We start from the raw sequence: 25,366 nt of genomic DNA, 5'->3' as shown, positions 1-25,366 counted from the left end.
TGCCCTGAAACACACTCTACAGGCCCCTGAGAAGGTATAATTTGGGTCCTTTCAATATATTCCACCTCTCTCTTATAAAAGCAACACCCAGCCAAGAAAAGAAAACCTTATCATTACCCACAGAGAGGAAGAGGAAGGAAAAAGAGATGGAGGGAGGAACAAGTCCTTGAAAAAGCAGCATAAACGGAAATTAATCCCCAAAAGCTGCACAGGAAATTATACTGTCACACCTTATGGCTGGAAAGCTCACTGATACTGCCAGAAACCCAAGTTCAAGGAGCTCTTGAAAAATGCACACAAGGCTTATTAGGCTTGTGTGTGATAGTTATGTTTGCTGTTGATTTGTTAAGCAGAGATGAAAGGAGAGCAGAAGAATTTTCTTTTGCAAGACAGAAAGGAGCTCTTGGCATGGGAGACAACTATTAGAGTGCCACAGAAATGTGTCTTCAAATTCCATGTCATCTCAGGGATGGTCATCTTAATCGCTGCAGCCCACAGGCAGACCTGCGGCAACATACCACCAGGACCCATGCAGTCTTGGTATACTAACCTGGAAACATCACTTGGCTAAGAACAATTTTTCCTTCTTCTAATCTCAAGATATAAACGATAATTATAACTTATGAAATACACATGGATCTAAGGCCATAACAAAATACCAGACAGGATGGTGTAAACAACAGAAATTTATTTTCTCATAGTTCTCAGGCTTCCAGCCTGAGATCAGCCAGCATGGTCGAGTCTGGTGAGGGCTCTCTTCCTGGTTTGCAGACGGCTGCCTTCTCGCTGTGTCCTCAGAGGGTGGAAAGAGAGTGAGAGAGCTCCCTTCCTCTTCTTATAATGCTGCGGTCCTATCAGATTAGGGCCCCATCTTTACGACCTCATTTAACCTTAATTACCTCCTAAAGACAACCTCAAAGATACAGTCACATTGGTGGTTAAAGCTTCAACATATGAATTTTGGGAGGGACAAAATTCAGTTCATAGTACTAGGTTTTTAAAGTCTAATAAAATAAGGAGTCCTCTTTTCAATGCTCAGCACAAAATAGCTCAATTAATGTTTGGTGAGTGAATAAATAGTTGAGTAGGTGAATAATTACTGTCTTACTATACTGGGACACAGAGAAAACTTATGCAGGAGCAGTATACTTTCAAGCACAAATAACAACCTAGATCCTTCTGATTTTTAGTAAGTCCCGAGGGTCTGATAGCTAGGAGGCATATCGTCTGCATTTGCAGATGGATGGACTACTTTCCCTCCAGACCAACAGCCAAAAGAGAGGAAAAAATCCAGATGATCAAGCCACTGCACATTCCTATAGTGGCAGTACCTAAAAGGAATGCCCTCAGTGGATCTTTGCAAAGGTTATAATAAGAGTTCTACATAAAACCACCACCATCTAGTACCTGCTGGATACCTGGTCAAGGCCAAGGCCTAAAAATGAACCAATGAGGTGAGTCTTCTGCCTGGAGAGCTCCAAGTCACTCCCTTTAAAAAATCTTTCATGACAGCAGCTTATGTAACTGACATGCCCCGCCCCCCCCCCCAGTAGGTTAAACTTACTTCTATTGGAGCCACCAGAACCTCTAGGAAGAGCAAGGGATAGAGATGAGACAAGGGAGAAGCACGCCCTTCAGCAGTCACGAACAGTATAAATGGACCTTATTCACATTCATTCCTTTATCAAATGTTTCCAGGCTGTCTACTATGCGTGCAATACTCTCTTAAACATTTTAGAGTATTCAAAGAGGAATCAAGAGATGGGGTCCACCCTCAAAGAACTTGGCCTATGATACACCAATGGTCAGATTAGAAAAGTCTTAGGGAAGCTGAAGATGAGCAGCGCATGAAGACAAGGTGCTCGAGCAGATCTGGAGGACAGCAGTCACCATCTGTTACTGCCCAAAGCCCATTCCTCTCTTCTCCCTTGCTAAGAGAAACCCAATTTTGGGGCTCCCTAGGACTTGAGATCCCTTTGATTCAGGTAAGGCACACTCTTCCACAGACATGGAGGGTGACGCATGATTGCTCTAAGGCAGTCATGGAAATCCAGTTACCAATGAGCAGTGATAGGTCTTGGGGTGGGTGCAGGATCCATTTCTGGCTCTGAGATAACAGGAAAAGTACACTGGGGGCTTCCGTTTCCATAGAAGGAGTCTTGAGAAGACCCCCCTTTCTCTTCCTTCATTCTAAAGGATACTGCTGTAGGATACAATGCTTGGGAATATTGTTGTCACGTTGCCACCATGAAGTAACAAGCATAAGGATAAAAAGCCAACAGCAAGAAGAATGGAAGAAGTCTGTTGGGGGTTTTTTTGAGAGAGAGAAGTAATCAAAGTTTTGCTTGAAAAAAAGAAAACACTCATAAGATCTACCCTCTTAACAAATTTTTAAGTGTACAGCATTGCTAACTATATGCACATTGCAGTATATCAGGTGTCTAAAACACCTTTTTTTTTAATTTTTTTAAATTTTTTTTCCTTTTTCTCCCCAAAGTCCCCTGGTACATAGTTGTGTATTCTTCTTTGTGGGTCCTTCTAGTTGTGGCATGTGGGACGCTGCCTCAGCGTGGCTTGACAAGCAGTGCCATGTCCGCGCCCAGGATTTGAACCAACGAAACACTGGGCCGCCTGCAGCAGAGCGCGCAAACTTAACCACTCGGCCACGGGGCCAGCCCCCTAGAACACTTTCATCTTGCATGACTGAAACTTTATACTCACCGAACAGCATCTCCTCAATTGCCTCTCCCCTACCTCACCCTGGCCGCCACCATTCTACTTTCTGTTTCTGTAAGTTTAACTACTTTAGATACCTCATATAAGTGGATTCAGGTCCTGTGACAGGCTTATTTCACTTTACATAATGTGCTCAAGGTTCATCCATGTTGCAGCATATGACAGGATTTCCTTCTTTTTAAGGACTGAATAATAATCTATTATATGTGAATATCACTTTTTCTTTATTCATTCCACCCACTGACAGTCATTTGCATTGTTTCCACCTCGTGGCTATTATGAATAATGCAGCAATGAACATAGGAGTGCAAATATCTCTTCAAGATCCTGATTTCAATTCTTTTGGAGAAAAAGCCAAAAGTGGGATTGCCAGATCATATGGTAGTTCTATTTCTAATCTTTTGAGGAATCTCCATACTGTTTTCTAGAAGCCTATATCTTTGAGGTCATCATGAGTTGCTACACCAAACCTGGGAGCACTTACAGGCAGAATTCTGAGTGAGAAAATTAAATGAATTTATTGCTTGAGGTACCAGTTGTCAGGTCCTGTTATCTGCAGTTGAAAGAATGCCACCAGATACAGGAGATGGTGTGGGATATAAGAAAGGGCACTGGCATGGGAAAAAGGAGTCCAGATGTCAATCTTGTCTCTACCACTGCCCAGTTCTGTGACTCTTGGCAAGTTAGTCAACAACTCCAGTTGTGGAGGGGGGGGGGGGGGGAGGGGCGGTCATTTGACCCCTAAAGACTTTTCTAAGATTTAGTGATTCAAAGGCCATGATTCAAAGAGATAAAAAGTCTGTTTTGCAGGATCTGGGAAGGAGACACAATCAAACTGATGACAGGATGGGGTGTGGGACTTACTTGTAACAAATTCTAAATGTGATCAACAACATTTCCTACATTGCAACCAAGTGTCATTAAATTTGGGGGGGCGGTTTATCACAGAATTCAGTAAAGTGATTTTCAATCATTATAAGTCAGTGTTTGCTGTCTCACTCCTTGGTCAAAAGGCTGACAACAAATATGACAAAATGAATATTTTGAACAAACCCATAAGACTGAAAATTTATGTTCAAAGAATTATCCAAAGGATCAAAACAGCACATTACCTTATCTTCAAAAATCTATCACTGTCCCATGCCTGATAGCCTCAATCAACATCAACCTATACATTTATGTGTCCTGGAGAGGAAGAATAAAGAGATGATAAAAACAGGTTGAGGAGATTTTCTGGCCAGGCTTCAACCTGAAAGTCAGAGGATTTTAAACTGATAGCTTTATACTGCTGTTAAGCGGGTCAAAAGTTCAGCGCTAAAATGACAATTCAACCACGGGCATGAAAATTCTACTTGAGGCAAAATTCAGCTCAATCTTTTTATATCTGTCTCCTTCCTTTATTCATAAAACAATTTTCCTCCCTTGGCAAGGGGGACATTATAACACGCTTACTTGAAAATTCACTTCCACAATTTTCGAACTGTGGGGACCTGGAATTGGCCACCCCAAGATATGTCTCTTTGGCATAAGGATTATTTGAGGCTGATTGCTTTTGATAAACTGGGACAGGGAAGGAGGCTCTGAGGAATGGAACTTGCCCTTTGTTAGGACATATTTACATTTGTAAGGTAAATCTCTATCTGTAAAAGGTGCCTCCTTCTCTGTAACAGGAAGAAGAAAGGAGATGACCTTCTCTCAAAAAAACTCTTAATCAATACCAAAGGCAAAGACTTAAATCTGCATTTTATTGTGCTAGTCTGGTAACCTCCTGTAACTGACTTCCCTCCCCCTCCCAACTTTGGCATTTCTTTAAGGATTAAGCATCTTTCTTTAGGCTAGGAACTGATTGCTGAGCTCACCTGTGACCGCCCAGCTCCAGACAATCGACTTGCGTCCGGCTATGCCCTCTGAGACAGCAGACCACTACCTGCTGTGTCCATCAAGCGCTGTGCTGACAGGGCAATCTTGTGACTATTGTGGGAGGGACATTTCAATCACATGTGAAACACCCCGTTTAGGGGTATATAACCACTCTGTGTACCCCACTTCTTCGGTGCCCTTTCTTCCTTCGGGAAGAAAGGCCCCGGGCCATGGTTCCTCATAAAGCTTTGTTTAATTTTCTCTTGCTATTCTGTCTCGTGTGAATTTAATTCGTTCTCCAGCCAGATGAACCCCCATTTGGGAAGAGGAAATGTCTTCCTCCCCTACAGAACCAAACCCAATTTGGCTAATTTATGTGCTGATCTAGAGCTCAGTACTTAGCGACATTATGAGCAGTATCTAAGTCTGCTAGATTTGGGGAGAGTAAGGTGTGTGGTCTCTTGATAACATTGGTGTCACTGCAACTCAGATAAGGAACTAAGCAAGGCTTCTAAGGGAACAATCAACCCAGGGGTTGATAAGAGCTGACAGCATGCTCCTGAGGCACAGGCTTAAAAACTCCCTGCTTAGGGTCTCCAGCAGAGGGATTAACAGTAGATTCTCCATCTATCCATCCAGGCCAGGAGGCAGTATCTGGGCACCAAATATTTGCCTCAAATGATTAATCAATATTATTTCTAAATGCTCCCCTTTTTCTATTTTATCCATGGGGGATTTGAGGACGTTTTTAAAGTTTACCAAACGTTCTTCAACTGTTGAATGGATAAACAAACTCTGGATCCAATGAATACTATTCAAGAGTAAGAAGGCATGAACTACTGAAGAACTAACAACATGGATGAATCTCACACACATTATGCTAAACAAAAGAAGCCAGACTCAAAAGTCAATATCCTGTGTTGATACCAGCTCAACACAAGGTTGACATAGGGGAAGCCACATTGTAGAAAAGAAACTGTATTGTAACTTTGAATGACCTCTGATTAACTAGCCCAGACAGGCTCTGCAGCTTCTCTGGCCCCTCCCTGCTGCTTTAAGATGATAACTCTGTTCTTTTGAGTTCCTTAGGAATGCGATGGCTCCCCTGGCAGAGAGTCTATGTTGATAGCCATCATCAATGACAACTGCAAGATCAGGGTACAAGGGTTGCTCCATTCTCTCATGCATATCCAGTAAAACAAGGACTCTCAGGAACTGGGACCAGATGTCTGCCCTACCCAGGGACAAGTCACCTCCCCTACCTGGAGATGAGCTCCATATAACTGGCCTGTAGTCTTTGTTCTGAAAGGTGGTTCTTTCAGACATGAGTCGGCCATCTTCCCTCTTGCAAGCAAGCTGTAAGAAAGAAACCCTTTCTCGCCTACCACCTTGCCTCTCCACTTTTGGGATGTCTATCAGCAAGCAGACGACCCCTTCTTGGGCAGTAATGGTATGATTTCATTTATATGACATTCTGGAAAAGGCAAAACTATATGAACAGAAAACAGATCAGCAGCTGCCAAGGGCTAGGGGTGGGGGGGAGGCATTTACTATAAAAGAACACAGGGGAACAGCGGCAAGTGATAGAACTGTCCTCTACTTTGATTTGTTAGTACTGACGAAATTATGGTTTTAAAAGGGTGAATTTTATTATTTATGAATTATACCTCAATAAACTGATCTTTTAAGAAACACTAAGGTTTTGACCCTCAGACACATCCTCCAGAAGGTGGGTGTACACGGTCACATGAGTCTCATTCAGGATCATCTCCATGCCACCCTCTGCCATCCTATTCCAATAGCTCAACCAATCAGATCCAGCACAGGGGACAGAACCCACTCCAGGTATTTCCATCAGAAAGCTTTCACATGGGAATTAGGGGCTTACAGAATCACTAAAAGACCTAGAGGAGCACCAGTCCGGCACCTTAGATGTTTTAATTTGTTAAAAAAGAAATAACAGGCTCAAATGGAGTCATTTGCCCCAGGAACCACAAACCAAGATTTAATTACAGTTTCAACCTATCCCAGGAATGTGATCTTTTTAACAGTCACTCTGGAATTTCCTGACTAGCACTCCGGAGGTCATCTGCATGATAAAACCCCTGCTGTTCTCTTCTGTCCCAAAGATGTTCTGGCCTGAAACAATCCTTTCTTTTCTTTTGCTAATAACTTCCTTACCTCACCCTCCTTCTGCCTATAAAAACCTTCTATTTTGCACAGCTCCTCAGAACACCTTTCTATTTAGATGGGCTGCTACCTAATTCATGCATCCTTGAATAGAGCCAATTGATGTTCAAGTTGACTCAGCTGAATTTTAACAGATTCAAGGACACACCATTGTAGGTAGCCATGGTCCAAACGTCAGGAAGCTACTGCTGCCATCACAACAGCTTCCCAGGCCAGTGCAGGCGGGACTAAGGGCCTAGGGCAATGAGTCTGTGCAACTGCCTCCACACACACATCATTCCCGGCCGTGCCTGCCAGCAGCACCAGCACAGAAGGAACTGGTCTCTCTTTCAAGCTTCCAAATTGCCCACAAATGCATTTATGAAACCTGTTATGCACTTAGAAACCTTTGTTGCTGCTGTCAGTGCTACGGAGTTGATTCCAACTCCTAGTGACCCTGTGTACAGCAGAGTAGAACCCTGCCCAGTCTTTTTGAGCCATCCTCTCATCTTCCAGCACTATACCAGGTAATGCTCTGCCGCTATTCACAGGGTTTCCATGGCCAATTTTTTCAGAAGTGGGTGGCCAGGTCCTTCACAGCCCTCCAGGACCACTTCAACTGACCCCATCTTTTATCAACAGAGTGATTAAGAACTGCCTTTCAGAAAATTTGCAATGTCATGTAACCAGAGCACGCGCAGAAGAAATCTTGACCTGAAATGACCACAGAACCAAAGATTCTTCTCCCCATGGAAATAAAAGACTGGGACACAAACAGATCTTAAAAGTCAGGCTCCTCCCTCATTTGGGAAGATCCAGTGTTAAAATTCCTTCCCCACCTCATCAAAGAAGCCCACCAATCAAAACCTGTCCTGCCAGCATTTCTGTGTGCCAGCCTGTTCCCCACAAGCTCTTAAAGTTCACCCCAAATCCTGAATCGGAAAGACAGATCTGAGGGCACATGCTCCCTGTCTCCCTGCAGATCAATCTCACAAAATAAAGCTGATTTCTCCCCAAAGAGCTGATGCTGTAATCAATTGGTTTTTTATGCAAATCAGGCAGGAGAATTCCAATTTTGTGAGGTAACACTTTTTTCTAGTCTGTCTTAGTCTGCCAGTGTCTGTCAGCTCCGCTGAAACCTGTCCACCATGGGTGACCCCACTGGTATTTGAAATACTGGTGGCACAGGTTTCAGCACCACAGTAACACGCAGCCATCACAGTATGACAACCGACAGATGAGTGGCGTGGTTCCCTGACCAGGAAACAAACCCAGGCCACAGTGGTGAGAATGCTGAGTCTTAACCACTAGACGACCAGAGCCGGCATATTTAGAAAGCTAGCTATAAGAAAATCTGGGACATGAGTTGTTAGGTTTGCAGTCAGAAGGGTGGAACGAAGGCCAGAGAGCCATTCCCCAGGACCTCCGCAATCACCATTCTTCCCGTCCTAAAACAAGGCAGGCTTCCACAAAGAAAGCACAATAAAAACCTTTTCTGTCTAAACTGCAATTTCAAACGGTGTTAAGAGCACTGAAAAATTCTTCTACTAATGGGTAAAACCAAGACCTAACTCATTTCATTATGGAAGAATATTTCATTTTCACATTTAGTTAGTTCTAGCCCCAGCAGAATAAAATTTTAAGATCACTGCAGTTGATAACAGAGCCAACCGCAGTTCTCTTCTAACTCATGTATTAAATATACACTGGTCTTTGAGTTTTATTCTGCTGGGAATGAAACAGACTAAGCTTGAAAATATATTAATTTTCCAGATAGCTGTAAGTTATTTTATGGTAAGCCAGAACCAGGGGAGGGAAGTGTGCCATTGTGATTTATAGTAAGAAATATATATTTGGTTTTTGTCCTCATTCTGGTACAGAGCTCCTAAGGGCCTTGGAATTTCCTAAGGGATGAGAGAGATAAAGGCGTCTTTTGTTATGTTAATGAGGCGACTTTCGGAAAGCTCTTAGGTAACCTAAGGAGGGTGCTGGTGTCAGTGGAGCCAAACCTGTGACTAGAGGGTTGGAACTTTCAGTCTCACCCCCTGACCTCTTGGGAAGGAAGAGGGGCTGGAGATTGAACCCAATCGCCACTGGCCAATCATTCAATCAGTTATGCATATGTAATGAAGCCTCCACAAAAACCCAAAAGGACAGGGTTTAGAGAACTTCCCAGTTGATGAACACATGGAGATTCGGGGAGAGGGGTGCGCTTTTAGAGGGCATGCAAGCTCTGCGCCCTTTCTCCATACCTTGCCCTATGCATCTCTTCCATCTGTTCTTGAATTATATCTTTTCATAATAAATTGTTAAATGTTTCTCTGAGTTCTGTGAGCCACTCCAGCAAATTCATCAAACCCGAGGAGGCGGTTGTGGGAACCTCTGAACTATAGCTAGTTGGTCAGATGCACAGGTGACAACCTGGACTTGTGACTGGCATCTGAAGTGTAGGGAGGCGGTGGTGGGGAGTGGGGGGGGGGGAAGGGGTGTGGGGGTGGGAATCTTGTAGGACTGAGCCCTCAACCTGTGGGAACTGATCCTCCCAGCAGATGGTGTCAGAATTGAGTTGAACTGCAAGACATCCTGGATTGAGTTAATTGCTTGGCGGTGTTAAAAAAAAAAAAAAAACACACACAAGCACTGAAGGGAGGTACCTTTTTTATTACCCTAATTATTGCTCCTAAAGACCTAAATGATCAAAACAAGCCAGAAGAAAATAGTTCATTTAGCTAAACTACCACAATAACTACACTCTTAAAATTAGTTTCCCAACAATCACTATTCTCTATATCAAAAGGGTTAAGGAACCTTCTCGTAAGGAATTTTTACCCCTAAGTGATTTCACTTCGTTCCTTCTTGGGTTATTTCTCCATATTGTACAAAAGGGAGGCAATGGAAACATTTTCCTTTTTCTGACAGGAACACGACTGGGTGGATATTGTGAGTTTCTTCAACTCTTAAGAACAAAAAAAGGTGACACGGGGCTGGCCCGGTGGCGCAGCGGTTAAGTTCGCACGTTCTGCTTCTCGGCGGCCCAGGATTCACCAGTTTGGATCCCGGGTGCTGACATGGCACCGCTTGGCAAAAAAGACATGCTGTGGTAGGCGACCCACATATAAAATAGAGGAAGATGGGCATGGACGTTAGCTCTGGGCCAGTCTTTCTCAGCAAAAAGAGGAAGATTGGCAGTAGTTAGCTCAGGGCTAATCTTCCTCAAAAAAAAAAAAAAGAAAAAGTGACAAAGCACAATAGCCTAAAATAAAAACAGTGTCCAACCAACAATGGCTGTTCAGGTTGCGAGAATCATCTCCCAGAGTTGTCAGTGGAAAAAACGACAGGAGTCTCCCTGTGAAAGAACTTCAATTCTCCCTTCTCAGAAAATGAAAACCCCATCACACCATCACACCCCGCAAGTCACTCACGGCCATCAGGGATCATCAAACTACACCTTATACTGCTCCGACAAAAGGCGTAAGGGCACAAACAGGCAGAAACTAAAGACTGTTCCCAACTTAATGGAAAAAGCTCTCCTCCTTCAGGGTATTTTTAAAAACTTGAACTTGGGGGCTAGTTATTTCTCTTGGACAATTAGGTACTATCTTCTGCCAATGCTGCTGACCGGCAAAGCAGAGTGGGCAACAATTTTATGCAAAAAGAACAGACCTGGCCTGCAAACTTCAGCGGCTAGAGGTAGCACCAATCAGGGAACAACAGAAGAAACACTGAGGCGGATTCACAGACTAAGGACAATCGCCAGCCCTCACAGGTAAGTTATTAGTTAATAACCCCTGTTAGGTTTCGCCTGAGAACGCTGCTGGGAATAAGGATCTGAAGAAATATTACCAAAGATCTAATAACTTACTTCTCTACTCTGTTTATTTCTCTCTAGAGCAAGACTTTAAATGCATTCATTATGGTGTGAACCCCCAAAGGTTCTTTTCCAAGGGAATGAAGGATATTGTATTTTTCAACCTTTTAGCAGCGAAGCACCCCATCCTCAAATGCCACCCCACCCAAGTCTCCCAAAAGAGCAACATGACAGCGGGGTTCCTACCATTTCTTCAGCTGCCCACTTACCTTCCAATTCACCTGCACGTCGGCTGCGAGTGATTTCAACCTGAAACTCACTGTACAGGTCGAGGCAAATGCCTTCCAAAATCTCACATCCCCTGTTTATTTCATACCCTGGGAAGGCACCTTATGGATGCTAATGAAATATCTTATAGAGGCAGGCTGCTCCTGCCTCTATAAGAGCTAAGCCACCAAGCTGTTGTCAGAGAATATAATCATGTGAAGCTTGGAGAAAAATTTCAATTGATGACCAAGACCATTTGATCCAAGAAGCTGCCTTGGGGCTTTCAACATTACAAAATAGATTTCGTGAGTGTTCTACAGTTTTCAGGCTCAAGTGATTTCAATTAAAATTAAGAACAACCTCTAACACGTGGTTAAAGTAGGTCTCAGCCCAGTTCATGGGATCGCGTACATAGGACACGGGCATCAAAAGAAAAAACACAAATATTCACTCAGGGCACAAAGGAAAGGAAAGGAAATGCTGCATTTGGCTTCCTTCCAGCTGCCACTTGGAGGCACAGTTAGGCAGGAGAGTCACGTGGGCCGATGAGCGAGTCCACGAAGCCTGTCACAGCCTGGCTGGTCCTTAAGATCTGCAGGGGCTGCTCCTCCCTGACCAGGAAGGGCAGGTGTCCCCTGCAGCCTAGACCTGGGCTGCAGTGCAACGCCTAGGAGTCTTGGCCGCTGCCCCATGGGCCCTGGCCTGGTTCTGTAGCATGCAGGAGTCGAGCACGTAAGCCAGGAGCTTATGTTAGCAAGAACCACATGAAGAAGCCATTATTCGGGGGAGCGACATAATATATTGTAACTGCTCCCATCATATCAATAGGCATCATTTTAATGGGTGTGTTAGAATTTCTCCCACTTGAAGATAAAATGACTCCCATTTCAATAAAAATAGGAGAGTCCTCATTGGTAGGATCACAATTCACCCACAGCAGCTGCCAGACACAAGAACAGAAGTGCCAGGCGTGCACAGAGCGGATTTCGTCTCTTCAGGCAATGGTTCCATTTTATAATTTGTCTCCTCTTAAAACAAAGAGATGAGCAAGTTACAAATATAATTACTGTGTTTCGGAACAAGCGAGAACGCAAGCCATGAAACTGCTGAGAGAGGACGGCTAGCTTACCTCTGGCTCTGGCTGTAAGGTCTGTTCATCTTCAGCGGAGTTTGGTAAAATTGCCCAGGTTATGTTGGCACTGGCTGATGGCAAAGAGCCAAGTGTCCCATTTTTCAGCTGCTCTGTGGAATGTGACTTGGGCCCGTGCCATCCCAGGATGTTTTCTGAAATAAAGACCTAGAATGATGCCAAGTATTTTCCAAATTGAACATTTATAGCTCAAGAAATATCTGTACCTCGCTGTACAAGAAGACCGACTTGAAATGGGCCCAATCCTAAGTGGACTATGGTGGACTTAAGTGGGACTTGTTTTGAATGGGGCACCAAGTGTAGATTCGGATCATCTATTTATAAACTCGTTTCTGTATAATGTCAGCATCAGATTCATCATAGGCTGTTTCTCTCCCCAGTCTTGGACAAAAACAACTCACATTTTACCAAAGCCAGATTTTCTTAAAGGTGTTTTTCTTATTTATTAACTTTTTAAAAATATTTTTAAATATTTACAATAAAAAACAAAAGTCAAATTTTATCAAACACAGGCTGCTCAGAACGTGGTCTGAATGCTAACTGACATGGTGACCACAGCTGAGAAAAGATGCCTGCAGTGTGATCGACACCACCTCTGCCATTAGATGTGGCCCATGTGGTCGGAGTCAGGAAGCCCCACCACTAAAGACAGGTGTGGTCACTCCATTCTAGCAAAAAACACTTCTTTGTTTACCAGATTGGTGTTTATAAAGCATTTTTCTAATCCTCCCTCAATCTTTGGAAAAAAAGACTTCCTAACTCTAACACTGGGTTTTTTTTTAAGAGTCACGCATTATCATAGAATATTTGTATATGTTTACTACTGGGGATGGGAGCAATCAGAGGTAGATCTTTTGACCCCATAGCAATTCTTCCATTAGAACAAGAACAGGTCTCAAACTCAGCTGACCTACTCTCTGGAGATGCTGTCCTCGGTCCAAGAGCAGGAGTAAGCGATGAAGAAAAGGTGGGCTAAGCGGAGACTGCCTCACGTGACTAGAACTCAACCTCTCAGCCTCTCAGATGTCCCATCCACACAGTAATCACATCCATCAGCCTTTTCATTAGAGTTACTCAAGGAAAAATCTACAAGTTTCCCAAACTTTTAGCACCCTGAGGGAATCTGGTTGATGGAAACAAAATAACAGAGGCAGCTGAAAGGACGGTAGATGTGCTTATGCATGTGTGTTCGTGGGTGCAAGATTACCCAAGCCAAGCCTATTTTTATGCAAAAACTTTTTTTAATGTCAAGTGTCAGAGCACATAATTCTGCTGCTTAAAAGCCTCCAGTGGCTTCTCATTGCACTGGAACACAATCTAACTGCTTGGTTTGCCAAGACCGCTCAAGCTCACTTCATTCTCTCCCCACTGCTCACTATGCTCAAGCCACGCTGGTCCTTTTGCCATTCCTTAAGTGAGTCAAGTTCATTACACTCAAGAGCCTTTGTGCAGGCTATTTCTTCTGCTCAGATTGCCATCCCTCTAGTTTTTCTACGGTGGGGGCTGTGGGGCGGGGGGTGTGGAGGGGGTCCCTCCTGCGTAAATCCAGGTGTGAGCTCAAACATCACTTGCTCAGAGAAGCCCCCCTGGGACTTCTGTGGCCAAAGCAGCACCCCAGAGGCAACTCCCTGCCCCAACAGTCAGTTTCCTGTCTTCACAGCACTCAGCACTATCTGAACCCGCTCTGCTCGTTTGTCTGTTTTTCTCCCTCCCAAGAATGTCAGCTCCTTGAAGGCAGGGACAATATTGTCCTTGCTCATGGCTGTGTCCCTAAAACCTAGAACATGATCTGGCAAAGAGTGTGCACTCGATAAATACATGCCAAATGAATGAATGACCATTAAGATTTTCAGAGAGGGGCTGGCCCGGTGGTGCAGCGGTTAAGTGCACACGTTCTGCTTCAGCGGCCCGGGGTTCACCGGTTCGGATCCTGGGTGCAGACATGGCACCACTTGGCAGGCCATGCTGTGGCAGGCGTCCCACATATAAAGTAGAGGAAGATGGGCATGGATGTTAGCTCAGGGCCAGTCTTCCTCAGCAAAAAGAGGAAGATTGGCAGCAGATGCTAACTCACAGCTAACCTTCCTCAAAAAAAAAAAAAAAAAAGGATTTTCAGAGAGTAAATTTCAAGAAGAATGTGCATTTCACAACGTCCAAAAAGTTAAAAAATAAGAAATGGCAAAAAGAGAGATAGAAAGGGGAATGGTGGCTGCAAGGTGCTGGGGATGGAGGGGTGGGGGGTATTGTTTTTGTTTGTTTGTTTTTGTGAGGAAGATTGGCCCTGAGCTGACATCTGTGCCAATCCTCCTCTATTTTTTATGGATGGGATGCTGCCATAGCATGGCTTGAGGGGTGGTGCCAGGTCCGCACCAGGGATCTGAACCTGCAAACCCTGGGCCACCGAAGTGGAGCATGGGAACCTAACTACTGCACCACTGGGCTGGCCCAGGGAGTTATTGTTTAAAGGGTGTAGAGTTTCAGTTTTGAAAGATGAAGAGAGTTCTAGAGATTGGTTACACAACAATGTGAATGTTCCTAACACTACTGAGCTGTATATTTAAAAATGGTTAGGAGGGTAAATTTTTTGCTATGTGTATTGTACCACAATTTTATTTAATGGCAGAAAGGCATCCAAATGGGGCTGGCCCAGTGGCGCAGTGGTTAAGTTCTCACACTCCGCTTCAGTCACAGGTTCAGATCCCTGGGTCGGACATAGCACCACTTGTCAAGCCACGCTGTGGTGGCATTCTACATAAAATAGAGAAAGATTGGCACAGATGTTAGGCTCAGCAACAATCTTCCTCACAAAAAATAAAAACTAAAAAAAAGGCATTCATATATCAGTCCTTGACATCATTAAAAAAGGATGAAAACTCACAACACTAAAATCAAAGACTGAAGGATAATCTGAGACCAGACTTGGGAGGAACCCCTATAACATAAATAATACAGCAGATGGAGCTGGACTAAGAATACCAACACAGGGTTCAAGACACCAGAATCTTCCATAAGAAAAGTGGACAGACACTGCTTACTTGTCCCACTGACCAACTCCTCAGATTCTGAATTCTGGATTCAGAGCTTATATACTGGGCAGCTGTCTCATAAACACAGGGGTACTACTTTTTAAAAATTTTATTTTATTACATAAGTAGTAAATGTCCTCTAGAGTAATTAGGCAAGCTTAAAAAGCAAGCTTAAAAATGAGATCTGCTTACCTAGGCAATCAGGACAGTGTTCCCTCCATTACTCCTACACGTCAACTCTATCCCTCCCTCCCCTCCATATTACCATCATTCAGAGATGATAACCCAGGAGATAACACAACATGAAGTAGAATGTGGTGGAGCAGTGATGTGCTGCATCCTGGGATAGACAAAGACCAGGACAGGAAGAGTGACGGTCACAAAGCACACTGGGAAATGTAGTTTCCTGTATACTCTGCAACTTCAGAGTGTCAAAGATCCAGAGAGTGAGGAGAGGAGAAAAGCCCAACTCAGATCAGTCCAGCTGCTCTAATCAACAAACACTGGTTTTAGAGTCTTGACTAGACTTGTCTCGTTTGAGGATGAAGGAGGAAAATTCTAACATAGAGCAAATGAAAAGGACTGCATAGAGCTTGGGAAAAGAAACAGTATCCTCAGAAGGCTTAGAGGAAGAATATGTCTCTGAAATTTCTAACGTAAGATGTCAGAGAAAACAGCAGGAAAGTGTATCCTCAGCAGAACACAAGATAAAGCAGCCTCTAGGAACAAAACCAGAAAGCCAAAAGAAGAAAACAGGCTGCGGTAAAAAAAGGAGACGGATGCACTAAGGAATTATTATGAGGAAACTAAATCAGCATTAGAATTAAAATAACACTGAAATGAAGAAAAAGTAGACTCAACACTGTAGAAAGTCAAATAAGTAGTACGTCAAGATAAGGAAGTTCTACCAGTGTGCAGTTGCAAAGAGCGCAAAAACGACAACAACTAGACAGGAGGTAACAGAGAAGATGCACACACAGATCTAAGAGATCCTGAAGGATCGAGATCAGGTCAATGGAAAGAAACAACAATGACAGAAGTAAAGAAAGCCAGCCTGAGCTGACGAGAGAGCTGTGGGCGCTGCTGAAACAGGCCACCACACTCCAGTAAAAGCAATGGGAGAGACTCACATCGAGACGCAGCTTAGCGATACTTTCTTAGGCTTTTCATTACTGAAATTTCAAACACATACAAAAGTAGACAGACAATAGTATAATGAATGCCTAGCTTGAAGTTTGCCAACATTTTTGAATAACAAAAATCAAGAGAAAAATTTTCCAATCATTTAGGCAGAAAAATTAGACTTGCCTTAAAGGGAAAAAAAAAAAATCAAGCTAGTCTTGAATTTTGCTACAACACTAAATGCCAGCAGGCAAATAGATGAAGAGAAGAATGCAAATAAAAGGGGATAATGCTCATCCTCAGGCAAGCGATCTTTCCTCTCCTAAAGAGTCAACATTGACTGAGCTCTTGTTAGGTGCCGAGTACTATCGTATGTAATTTATGTGTGCTCACTTACCTCACTCTAACGACAACCCATGAAGTAGGTTCTACTATTACGACCACTTGACAGACAAAGAAACGGAGGCACAAAGAGCTAATAAGTGGTAGAATCGAGATTAAAACACAGGCAGCCTGGCTCCAGAGCCCAGACTCTTAAACTCTACACCCTATGCCTTCTCAGCGGCACTGAAGACACTCAGAAAATATTCTACCTTCTGAGGGAGAAACTATGTGAGGACGTATACTAATATATGAAGAAAAGCAGCAGAACTAAGAACTCAAGACTGGAGAAATCATGTATGAAAGGACCAGTGGTGAGCAATGAAGCCAGTTAAATACAGAGCTGGGCAGGCCTGAGGGTGAGGCAGAAGAGACAGGAGCCTCGGGTACAAAATATAAAGAGGCACCAAGACCCTCCATAATCAAGATAAATGAGATTTAATCAGTATCACACATTAAGAATTAAATATTAAAATACTACTAACAACAATAGCCCCCATATTAGATTACAAAAAATTGGTAAGTATATCAAAAAGATCAAGGAAATTAAAGTATGCTGAGTCTTCATCACTAAAGGAGAGGGTCAAAAAGTAGTGTATCATTCTTGACTTTGATGATTAGAAAAACATAGGCTCAAGAATGCTTATGAGAAATGTAATGCAACCACTTCTAGAATTCATAAATATATTTTTTCCCAAAACATCAGAGAAGACAAGAGTAAAGGAAATACAACCCATGTAGCAAAATAGAGAGAAAACAAGAAAAGCAGCACGGAAACGTAACCACAAAAAGCACAGAGGAGACCAGCGGAAAAACAAACACCATTTGAAAGAAAAAAAAACCAAATGGACTACATTACTCTATGAAAGACAGACTCTCAAGATTGTGTCATAAAACAAAAGGCAAGTCTAAACCCTATTTCATTAATTCTAAGACACCTATTTTCACATCTCTGAAATTAGAGTTCATCTTCTAGTCAACGGCGTGTCATAGTTTAATTGGAAGCTTTAATAATGGTGGTTTTTACTATTGATGGTATTTGACAGTTGAGAAAATAGGCCTCACCTATGGAAAGTGACTCAGAAAGGTCTAAAGCAGGAAGAGGGTCAAAACATACCAGGGAAATACAAATGAAAAGAAGACCGAGATCAAAATATTACCAGGTGGCTGCTGCCTGACAGTATAATCAACTAGCTGGACATTAAGTACCTTTCACTCTCTGGTTTACCCTAATGCTCCTGAGCAGGGGATCACCAAAGATGCCACAACAGAAGAGAACAGAAAGGCGAAGGGTCATGCACAGGGTTCACCAAATGCAAATGCAGTCCTTAAAACAGGCTTTTACACACCTGGTAGCTCCTTCCACAACATGCCTTAGTAGATTCAAGAAGAGAGGGAAGAAGGAAATCAACATCAGGGTCTTGGTTCCCCAAACCAACTAGAAGCAGAAAGAAAGCTATAAAAGATTTAACTGTGGACTTAACGGTTTGAGTGTGGAACCATCTTCATGCATCCTTGGCTCAGTCCCCATGCCAAGGCTGTGAGGACTCTGTCCAGAGGCCTGTGACAGGAGACAGCACCAGGAGGGTCCCTCTCTCCTCCTATAACACAGGCATTTGTGCCTCCCCAGGTTCGGTAAACCTAAAACGGTTTTCCAAAATGGAGTAAGATTGACATTTACAAACTTGAGAAAAACGTAAGGCATATTTACAAGAGAAAGCTGGGATGTTAGAATCTAACTGCCTTCTTTAGGGAGAAGTTGCCACTCAAAGACTCTGTTTAGACAGTTGCATTAAAAAAAAAAAACCTCCACCATCCGAAATATTCTACAACGCCAGTTTTTTTCTTTTCCCAATATGCTGTTTACTGAAGGAATCATCACATGTCCACCTTGGCTTTTAATCACAAAATAAAGGAAGGTGGCTTATGTAGGGCACATTTTCACCAGAAGTAGTAGGTGTCACGACAGAAGGTATAAGAGATGGAGAAAGTGCAGGGCGTCTCTGAGTGGTGGAAAAGAGATGAACATTCGGAGTCTAAAGATGACTGGAAAAAAGTGAAGCCCAGCAGAAGGGAGAAGTCAACTGGCCGAAAAAGCTAAGAAGTCCTTATAATAGTCTCACCTATTTGACTCTTTTTGGCACACCCAAAACGGGAGGACCAATGTAACTGGATTATTAACTGACGATCCCCACAAATCTTTTATAAGAAAATGAAAAAGGTTTTGGAAGGACGAGGTAAAGCAAGCACGTTAAATCTGGCTCTTGTTCTCCTCCTTTCAATTACATGCCTCTTGATCTTTCGTCCTGATCTTTGTCCAAGGGCATGTGTGTCCTGCACTGCAATTCCCCAAGGCCCTGCTGTCACCTGCTCTGGCAGTTTTGACTCCAGTGTTCTTTCCCAACATGCCTTGCCCTGATCATTCTGTTCGCACCCAGCTCTTACCTGGCACTAGAATGTGCATGTCTGGTTACAGGTGTCTGCTCTGACTTCTAATATCGTTCCCTGGGTCAAGGCCTGCAAGCAAGGAACTAACCAGAAGAACAGACAACAGAGCACACTGTACCCTCAAACCACTTTAAAGGTCCAGTTTCTCTCCCACACTGGTAATCCATTTAAAGCCCAGCCTTTTCCAGTTCTGAAGGTGGTCCTGCCTGCCTTTCCGCACAGAATGGGAGGCACACACCTAGATGGGGGAAAACAGATGCCCACCTATCCCTGCCCCCAACATTCACTCACCTCCATCAAGCTGTGGAGGCAGATTTAGTAAGCCACCAGGAACAGAAGAGAACTGCATAGCCTAAGCCTTGACCAAAAAGCCAAGCGACTTTATTAATTGTAATTACAAACCTCTCCATAAACAGAAGTTAAATGAAGCATTTCATGCCAACTCTATCTTAGAGATAACATTGGAGACAGGTCTAGAAGCTGAATGCATGGGTGGGAGGCAGATGAATACTAAAATACTTTCGGATTTCAGTCCAGTTGCTCAGCATGTTTGAAATGAAATGAGCATTAGCAGCAACGTTTGCAGACAAAGGCTCCAAAGCCAACATATTCCCCAGAAAATGCAATGAAATGCTACAGAAGATGAAGCACTACAAGACCACAAATTAATTTTTGATTCGGAAAAGGAGAAGAAAAAAACAATGCAAGGGTTGGAAAGCAAAGAGACTCGAAGCTGGAACAATGCGCAGGGATGTTTGGTATGCTGTGGGGAATCTGCGCCTCCCTGCCCGGTGAACATTTAAAGGAAAGCCTGACAGAATTTCACTTTAATGAGATTTTGATTTCCATCAACCCCGCCTGGTGCTCCTCAGTGATAACCGTTATGTTTTTATCAGTGGGAGTCAGGCTGCTATGGCTGCTATCACCTCCAGGGCCCCAAGATTCTAAACAAACATATTAGGTGGTGACACTACTGGGGTCACCATATTCTCTCATTCCACTAGCTTGAGATTCTGGAATTCTGTTTTAATTGCAGGCAACTATGATGTTTTGGATGCAGGAAGTAATTTAATGTTTTTCTCCACTGTGTGACCTAGATTTAAAAGACACATGCAGAACATTTTAAAACTTAAGGGGCTGTGTTATATGGAATATAACTTCTAAAAAGGTTAAGAAGACAAGGAAATAAAATAACCATTGTGATCTTCATGCTCCCTCTAGTCTCCAACCTTCAGTCAAATTCCTTGATACGAATGGCTGAAAGGAAGGAAGAACGGACAAACGGCAGGGAAGACATGCAGGGGGCAGCACCACACGCAGCATAATGTCAGGGACACTGCTTGGTCTCTCCTCCTCCCAAATAGTTCCCACTTCAGCCTGTCACCACCTCTGCAATTCCCACCTTAAGCTTTGTCCCTCGAGGTCCTTAAAAGCATCAGAGACCCAATGAAAATTAGGGGAAAAAATCAGAAAATTTGCTAGAAACCAGCTCTGAAGAAACATTTAACAGACTGATTTTAGGAACAAGAAAATGGTTCAGGGGCTGGCCCCATGGCTGAGTGGTTAAGTTCGCACACTCCGCTTCGGTGACCCAGAGTTCGCCAGTTCAGATCCTGGGAGTGGACCTACACACCACTCATCAAGTGATGCAGTGGCGGCATCTCACATAGAAGAACTAGAAGGACCTACAACTAGGATATACAACCGTGTGCTGGGGCTTTGGGGAGAAAAACAAAAAAAGAAAAGAAAATGGTTCAAGCTTATACTTACCAGTGAAAGATTCTTGGAATGAGCCCATTAGGTTGAAGAGGCCAGGAGTTATGGTACAGTATGAGAGATCACAGAGACCTTGAAAAGCCTCCAGTCTAGCTCTGAATTTGTGCCCACGCCCCTCGGGGTCATTGAGGCTCAGTCCAGATCAGGAAATGACAAGGAGTCTCATGGGGGCTTCAGCATCAGAGTTCCAAGTTGAGAAGGAAGGAAGAGGAAAGGGAGAAAGGCAGGTGTGGGCGCCCTCACTCTGTGCCCCAACACACACATCCGCTCCTAGACTGGATCCTGCACCAGAAATTTCTTTTTTCTTTTGTTATAAAGGACATTTACAGGGAAACTGGCAAAATTTAGTAAGGTCTGTAGATTAGGGAATAGAATTGTATTCATGTTAATTTACTGATTTTGACCATTGTACTGTCATTATAAAAGACAGTGTCCTTTTTTTAAGGAAATATGCACTGAAGTATGTAAGAGTAAAGATACGTCATGTCTGCAACATCATCAAATGTCATCATTTTGGGAGTTTGGAGGCGGCTATATGAGAATTTTTCATACTATTCTTGCAACTTTTCTAGAAGTATGAAATTATTTTTTTTAAAAAGTAAAGAAAACAAAATAAATATCTGCCCTGAGACAATTATGATATGAGCAAGACAGTGTCTCTGGCCCTAAGTTGGGGGACCCAGAGCCTACTGGGTGGTCTGTTCTATATTGAACAAAGAACCCCAAGAAGAGAAAGGGATCTGCCCCAGTGGGAAGAGACCGTCTCTCGCCTCAGCTCTGCCACTTAGCTGGGTGACCTTGGGCAAGTCATTTAACCGCTCTGAGCCTCAACATCTCATCCAAATGATGGGCATAATATCTACTTTGTGAAGATTTCAGAAACTGTGTAGCAAAGGCCAACCACTGGTTGAATCAGAGCTCAGTAAATGATGAGGGGTGTTACAGAAAGAAACCCAAATTACCCAAACACGGTCTACTCTGGAAAGCTACCATCCCTTCTAATCTTAGTGAATTGGAGGGCCAACGGGACTGGAGGAAAGCATGAAATAGAGACGATCACTCATGACCTAGCTTGACTTTTCATCACCTAAGTTGTCTCGTTTCCTTAGTAAGTGAACCCTGGGCCACAAAGCTCAATGAGGCTTCCACTAGTCTCTTAATTCTAATACTTTATAATTACGTACAACATGACCAATCTCAAGCTATTTTCACCTTTATCGTGGCATTTAATCTGCACTAATATCTTTATATCTGCTTATTGATTAAACCCTCCTCCAAAGGGATTAAGGCATCTTAACAAACTGTATTTTTATCTCTAGTTTCTTGATAAAGAACTAGAAATGCCTCTGGTACGTATCCCAGAGAAATTCTCATACAGGTCCTTGAGGGGACATGCAGGAGGATGCTGACTGCATCGCAGTGAGCGGGGCAGAAAGCAGGAGGCCATGTGCGTGTCCATCATCAGAGGGCGTTGGGGAAAATGTAGTGGATGGACACCAAAGGCACATTAGAAATAATGGACCAGAAGCTGCAAAGCAATGGATCTTAAAAATACAACACCGAATGCAATGTCATAGTTGGAATGAGATACAGAACATGATGCCAGCAGGTCTAAAAGGAGTTCCATAGCATTCATGTAAACATGTTAGTTAAATGTCTCATAGGATGTTATATTTCTGATTGGTAAAAGACAAATATATCCCAAATTTGGTAGGGAAGGAGAGATGGCTAAATGGAGAAACATTTGGATAAAAGGACAGACGGATGGATGGATGGATGGACGGTGGCTGGATTTAAAGACGGAAGGCAATGGAGCAACACACACACACACCCTGGATGGTACTCATTTGCAAACACAGAGGAGCCCACAGGGACGTCTCACCTGAGGCCCCTGGCTTGTGGCTGGGCTGGCTCACGTGGTGCACACTCTGCTGTAGCAAGCTGAGGCACTCCCCAAGGCAGCTGAGGGTGGCAGCAGAGGTAGCTTTCAGGAGCAGCAGATCCTGGTCCAAGGCAGTGAGGGGGCCAGAACCTGGCAGAGACTCGATGGCGTGCACAAGGTTCTTCTGCTGTCCCTCCACCTGGTTCATCATCTGTCAAATGGCAAGACGGCAAGGAGGTCAGAGGCGGAAGTCCTCCTTTCAACAGGCCTGGGAGCCAGCACTTAAACCACAAGGCTGAATAAAAGTTAGAGGAAGGTGCAGAGAGAAACCATCATCACCCAGACTACAAGTGACTGAGAGTCAGCTCAGAGGGTGTTGGGGGCCATGTTAGTCCTTTGACAACACAGGCCTGGGTGAAATCCATCTGGGTGAATCTATCCAAAAGTACACATCTACTGCTCTGATCACAAGAGAATTTTAGAACTTTAGAGATGAAAGGGTCCATTATTTTCAGACCTTCTGAAGCTAAGTCAATAGTGAATACATTAAAAGTAGAAGTCTATGTGACCCTCTGTAAGGTTCTTTGAGTATGGAAGGTAATCTGAGACAGTGGATGAACCGTGGCTTTGCCTCGGAGCAATGTTAATTCCTTGCTTTTCCTCCAACTCCTTGGCAGTCTTTCTGAAGTCCAAGAAGTGAAATCTGGGGCCGGCATTTTATGAGTGAGATCACAGTGAAGCCAGCACTGAACCATTCCACCCCCAAAAATGCTAAATACGATGTGACTTTCTTAACACCATGTAAGATGCCAGGAGGGAGAGAAAACCCAGGAATTCTAGAGCCAGCACTACTCCATGGCTGAAGCTATGACAACCCAAAATAACCATATTTTGCGACCTGGCTTCAACTCATCAACTACAGATATGCAGTAGTCTAATTGTATCTTTGAACTGACAAATCAAGGAGAAAGGAACTCAAGAACTAGAAAAGGACTTTAGTGGTTACCTTGCGACAGACATTCATCCCCTTCATGTTTTACAGCTTCTCTCACTAAACAAGCTGATGTTCATCAAGGGCAGGTCTAGCAAAGAAACAGTCGCTCTGAAAGAGGAGGAGCTAAAGCAACCAGTCCAAGGTCCCAGGGCTGGTCAGCATCAGATGCAGGAACCAACTCCTGGTCTCCAGACTCCCAACCACTGTTCTCTAAGCCTCCCCCACAAAAGCCATCCTTAATTTGGAGCAGTATCTCCTGCTTTGTCACTGTCACCCTCAGAGGATCCTTGTTACCATCATGATGTCACCAGCTGGGGAGAAGCATTAATTCTGTAAGGACCACGGGACTTGGACACAGAACTCTTTCTATGGTCAGCCTTATTTTCCTATTGAAAACAAACACCTGCTATTTTCTATCATTCTGTCTAGTTGTTTGCTTTAAAAAAAGGCTCATCCCTTGCAATCCTACTCACCAAAATAGGTGTCATTACCTCAAAAAGATTTTTTTTAAAAAAATCAATGCTAAACATATTGCCCTGACATGGTTGGGAGCACTCTCACCTCCATGAGCACACCCATCCTTTGGCCATGCAAATTACTTTCTGCAGATTTCAGAGTTTATACCTAGTCATTCTAACTCCTAAAATAGCACCTCAATCGGTATTCATTTCTCCTTCAGGTCTTCCCTTAAAAGTCACCTTCTCAGGAAAGCTTCTTGAACCACATAATTTAAAATTGCATCTCCAGCGCAACCCTTGGGCCTCCTATCCTCCTCACCAACTTATTTTTCTCCACCACATTCCAACCTAACTTGTAATTTACTTATTTATTAAGTTCGTTTGAGCTAGTGTGAAAGTAGGGATCATTAATTCCGTGCTGTTCACTGATGTATCCCAAATACAGTAAATATCTGTGGAATGAATGAACGAATCCCCTCTTTCACTCTTCTCTCACTGAGGTGCAGGAGAATCCATTTATGACACAGTCTACAGAAATCATTATACTCAATTAGTGTAATACGGCTGAAGATTTAGTAAATGGTAACATCTCCATTATCAGTTTACGTTTGTCAAGAAAAACTGCCAAGTTGTTAAATTTAACTTCAAACAAGATAAAATGTTGATGTATTCTTTGACAGTCAACTATATGTAGAACTGTTAACGGTTACAGAGAAGTAGATTTCAAGCTATTTGTCGTGGTCAGCATTTCTGTAAATTCCTATTATAAAATGTTGTCTTAGAAAAATTATGTGTTGAAAGGGAAGAAGAAAATATGATGAGAAACATATAATACATTATGTCTTGGCTATTAAGGATGATGCCATAACACTTAAGAGAAAAGGTAAGAACAATCAAGCCATTAACTATATGGAATACACTCGTTTTTAATCAATGAAAAGAACTGTATTCCAATTATATAGTATAGGTAAAATACTTCTAATTTCACAAGCATAAGATATTATGTAAATCTCAGGCAATAAAAACACAAAATTGACTTAAAGAATCTTCTACTCATGCCCAGAGATGGAATCCACATATCTGCTCTCTAAAAAGCATTCAGCAGTATTTGAAAGCCTACCACCAGTAACAGAGGCAGCACGGCCTGCTAGAGGAGGCATCTGAACCAGCAGTGGGGTATAGGTTTGACACTTACAATGACTGGAGAAGTACTGCCACTGAGTGGGAGGGGGGATGGGGTGCTAAAGGCCCCATAAGTCAGGGCACAGCTCCATGCAAGACCTTTCCTG

General features: G+C 43.3%; 1 protein-coding gene across 5 annotated transcripts in view; it reads right to left on the bottom strand.

The window, feature by feature from the left end:
* The window catches only part of OSBPL10 (oxysterol binding protein like 10), a 291,181-nt gene that overhangs the window by 56,596 nt on the left and 209,219 nt on the right, over positions 1 to 25,366 (bottom strand). For all 5 annotated transcript variants that reach the window (XM_044753886.2, XM_070492566.1, XM_014827171.3 and 2 more), the window contains 2 exons: positions 22,626 to 22,836; positions 11,970 to 12,124 (listed from right to left, as the gene is read on the bottom strand). In XM_044753886.2, the coding sequence (XP_044609821.1) occupies positions 11,970 to 12,124; positions 22,626 to 22,836 (366 nt within the window). The remainder of the gene's footprint in view (positions 1 to 11,969; positions 12,125 to 22,625; positions 22,837 to 25,366) is intronic.

This window comes from Equus asinus, chromosome 21 (genome assembly GCF_041296235.1).
Source record: "Equus asinus isolate D_3611 breed Donkey chromosome 21, EquAss-T2T_v2, whole genome shotgun sequence".
Classification (NCBI taxonomy): Eukaryota; Metazoa; Chordata; class Mammalia; order Perissodactyla; family Equidae; genus Equus; species Equus asinus.
Note: the sequence above shows the minus strand (reverse complement) of the source record. Positions and strands in the feature narration are given on the sequence as shown.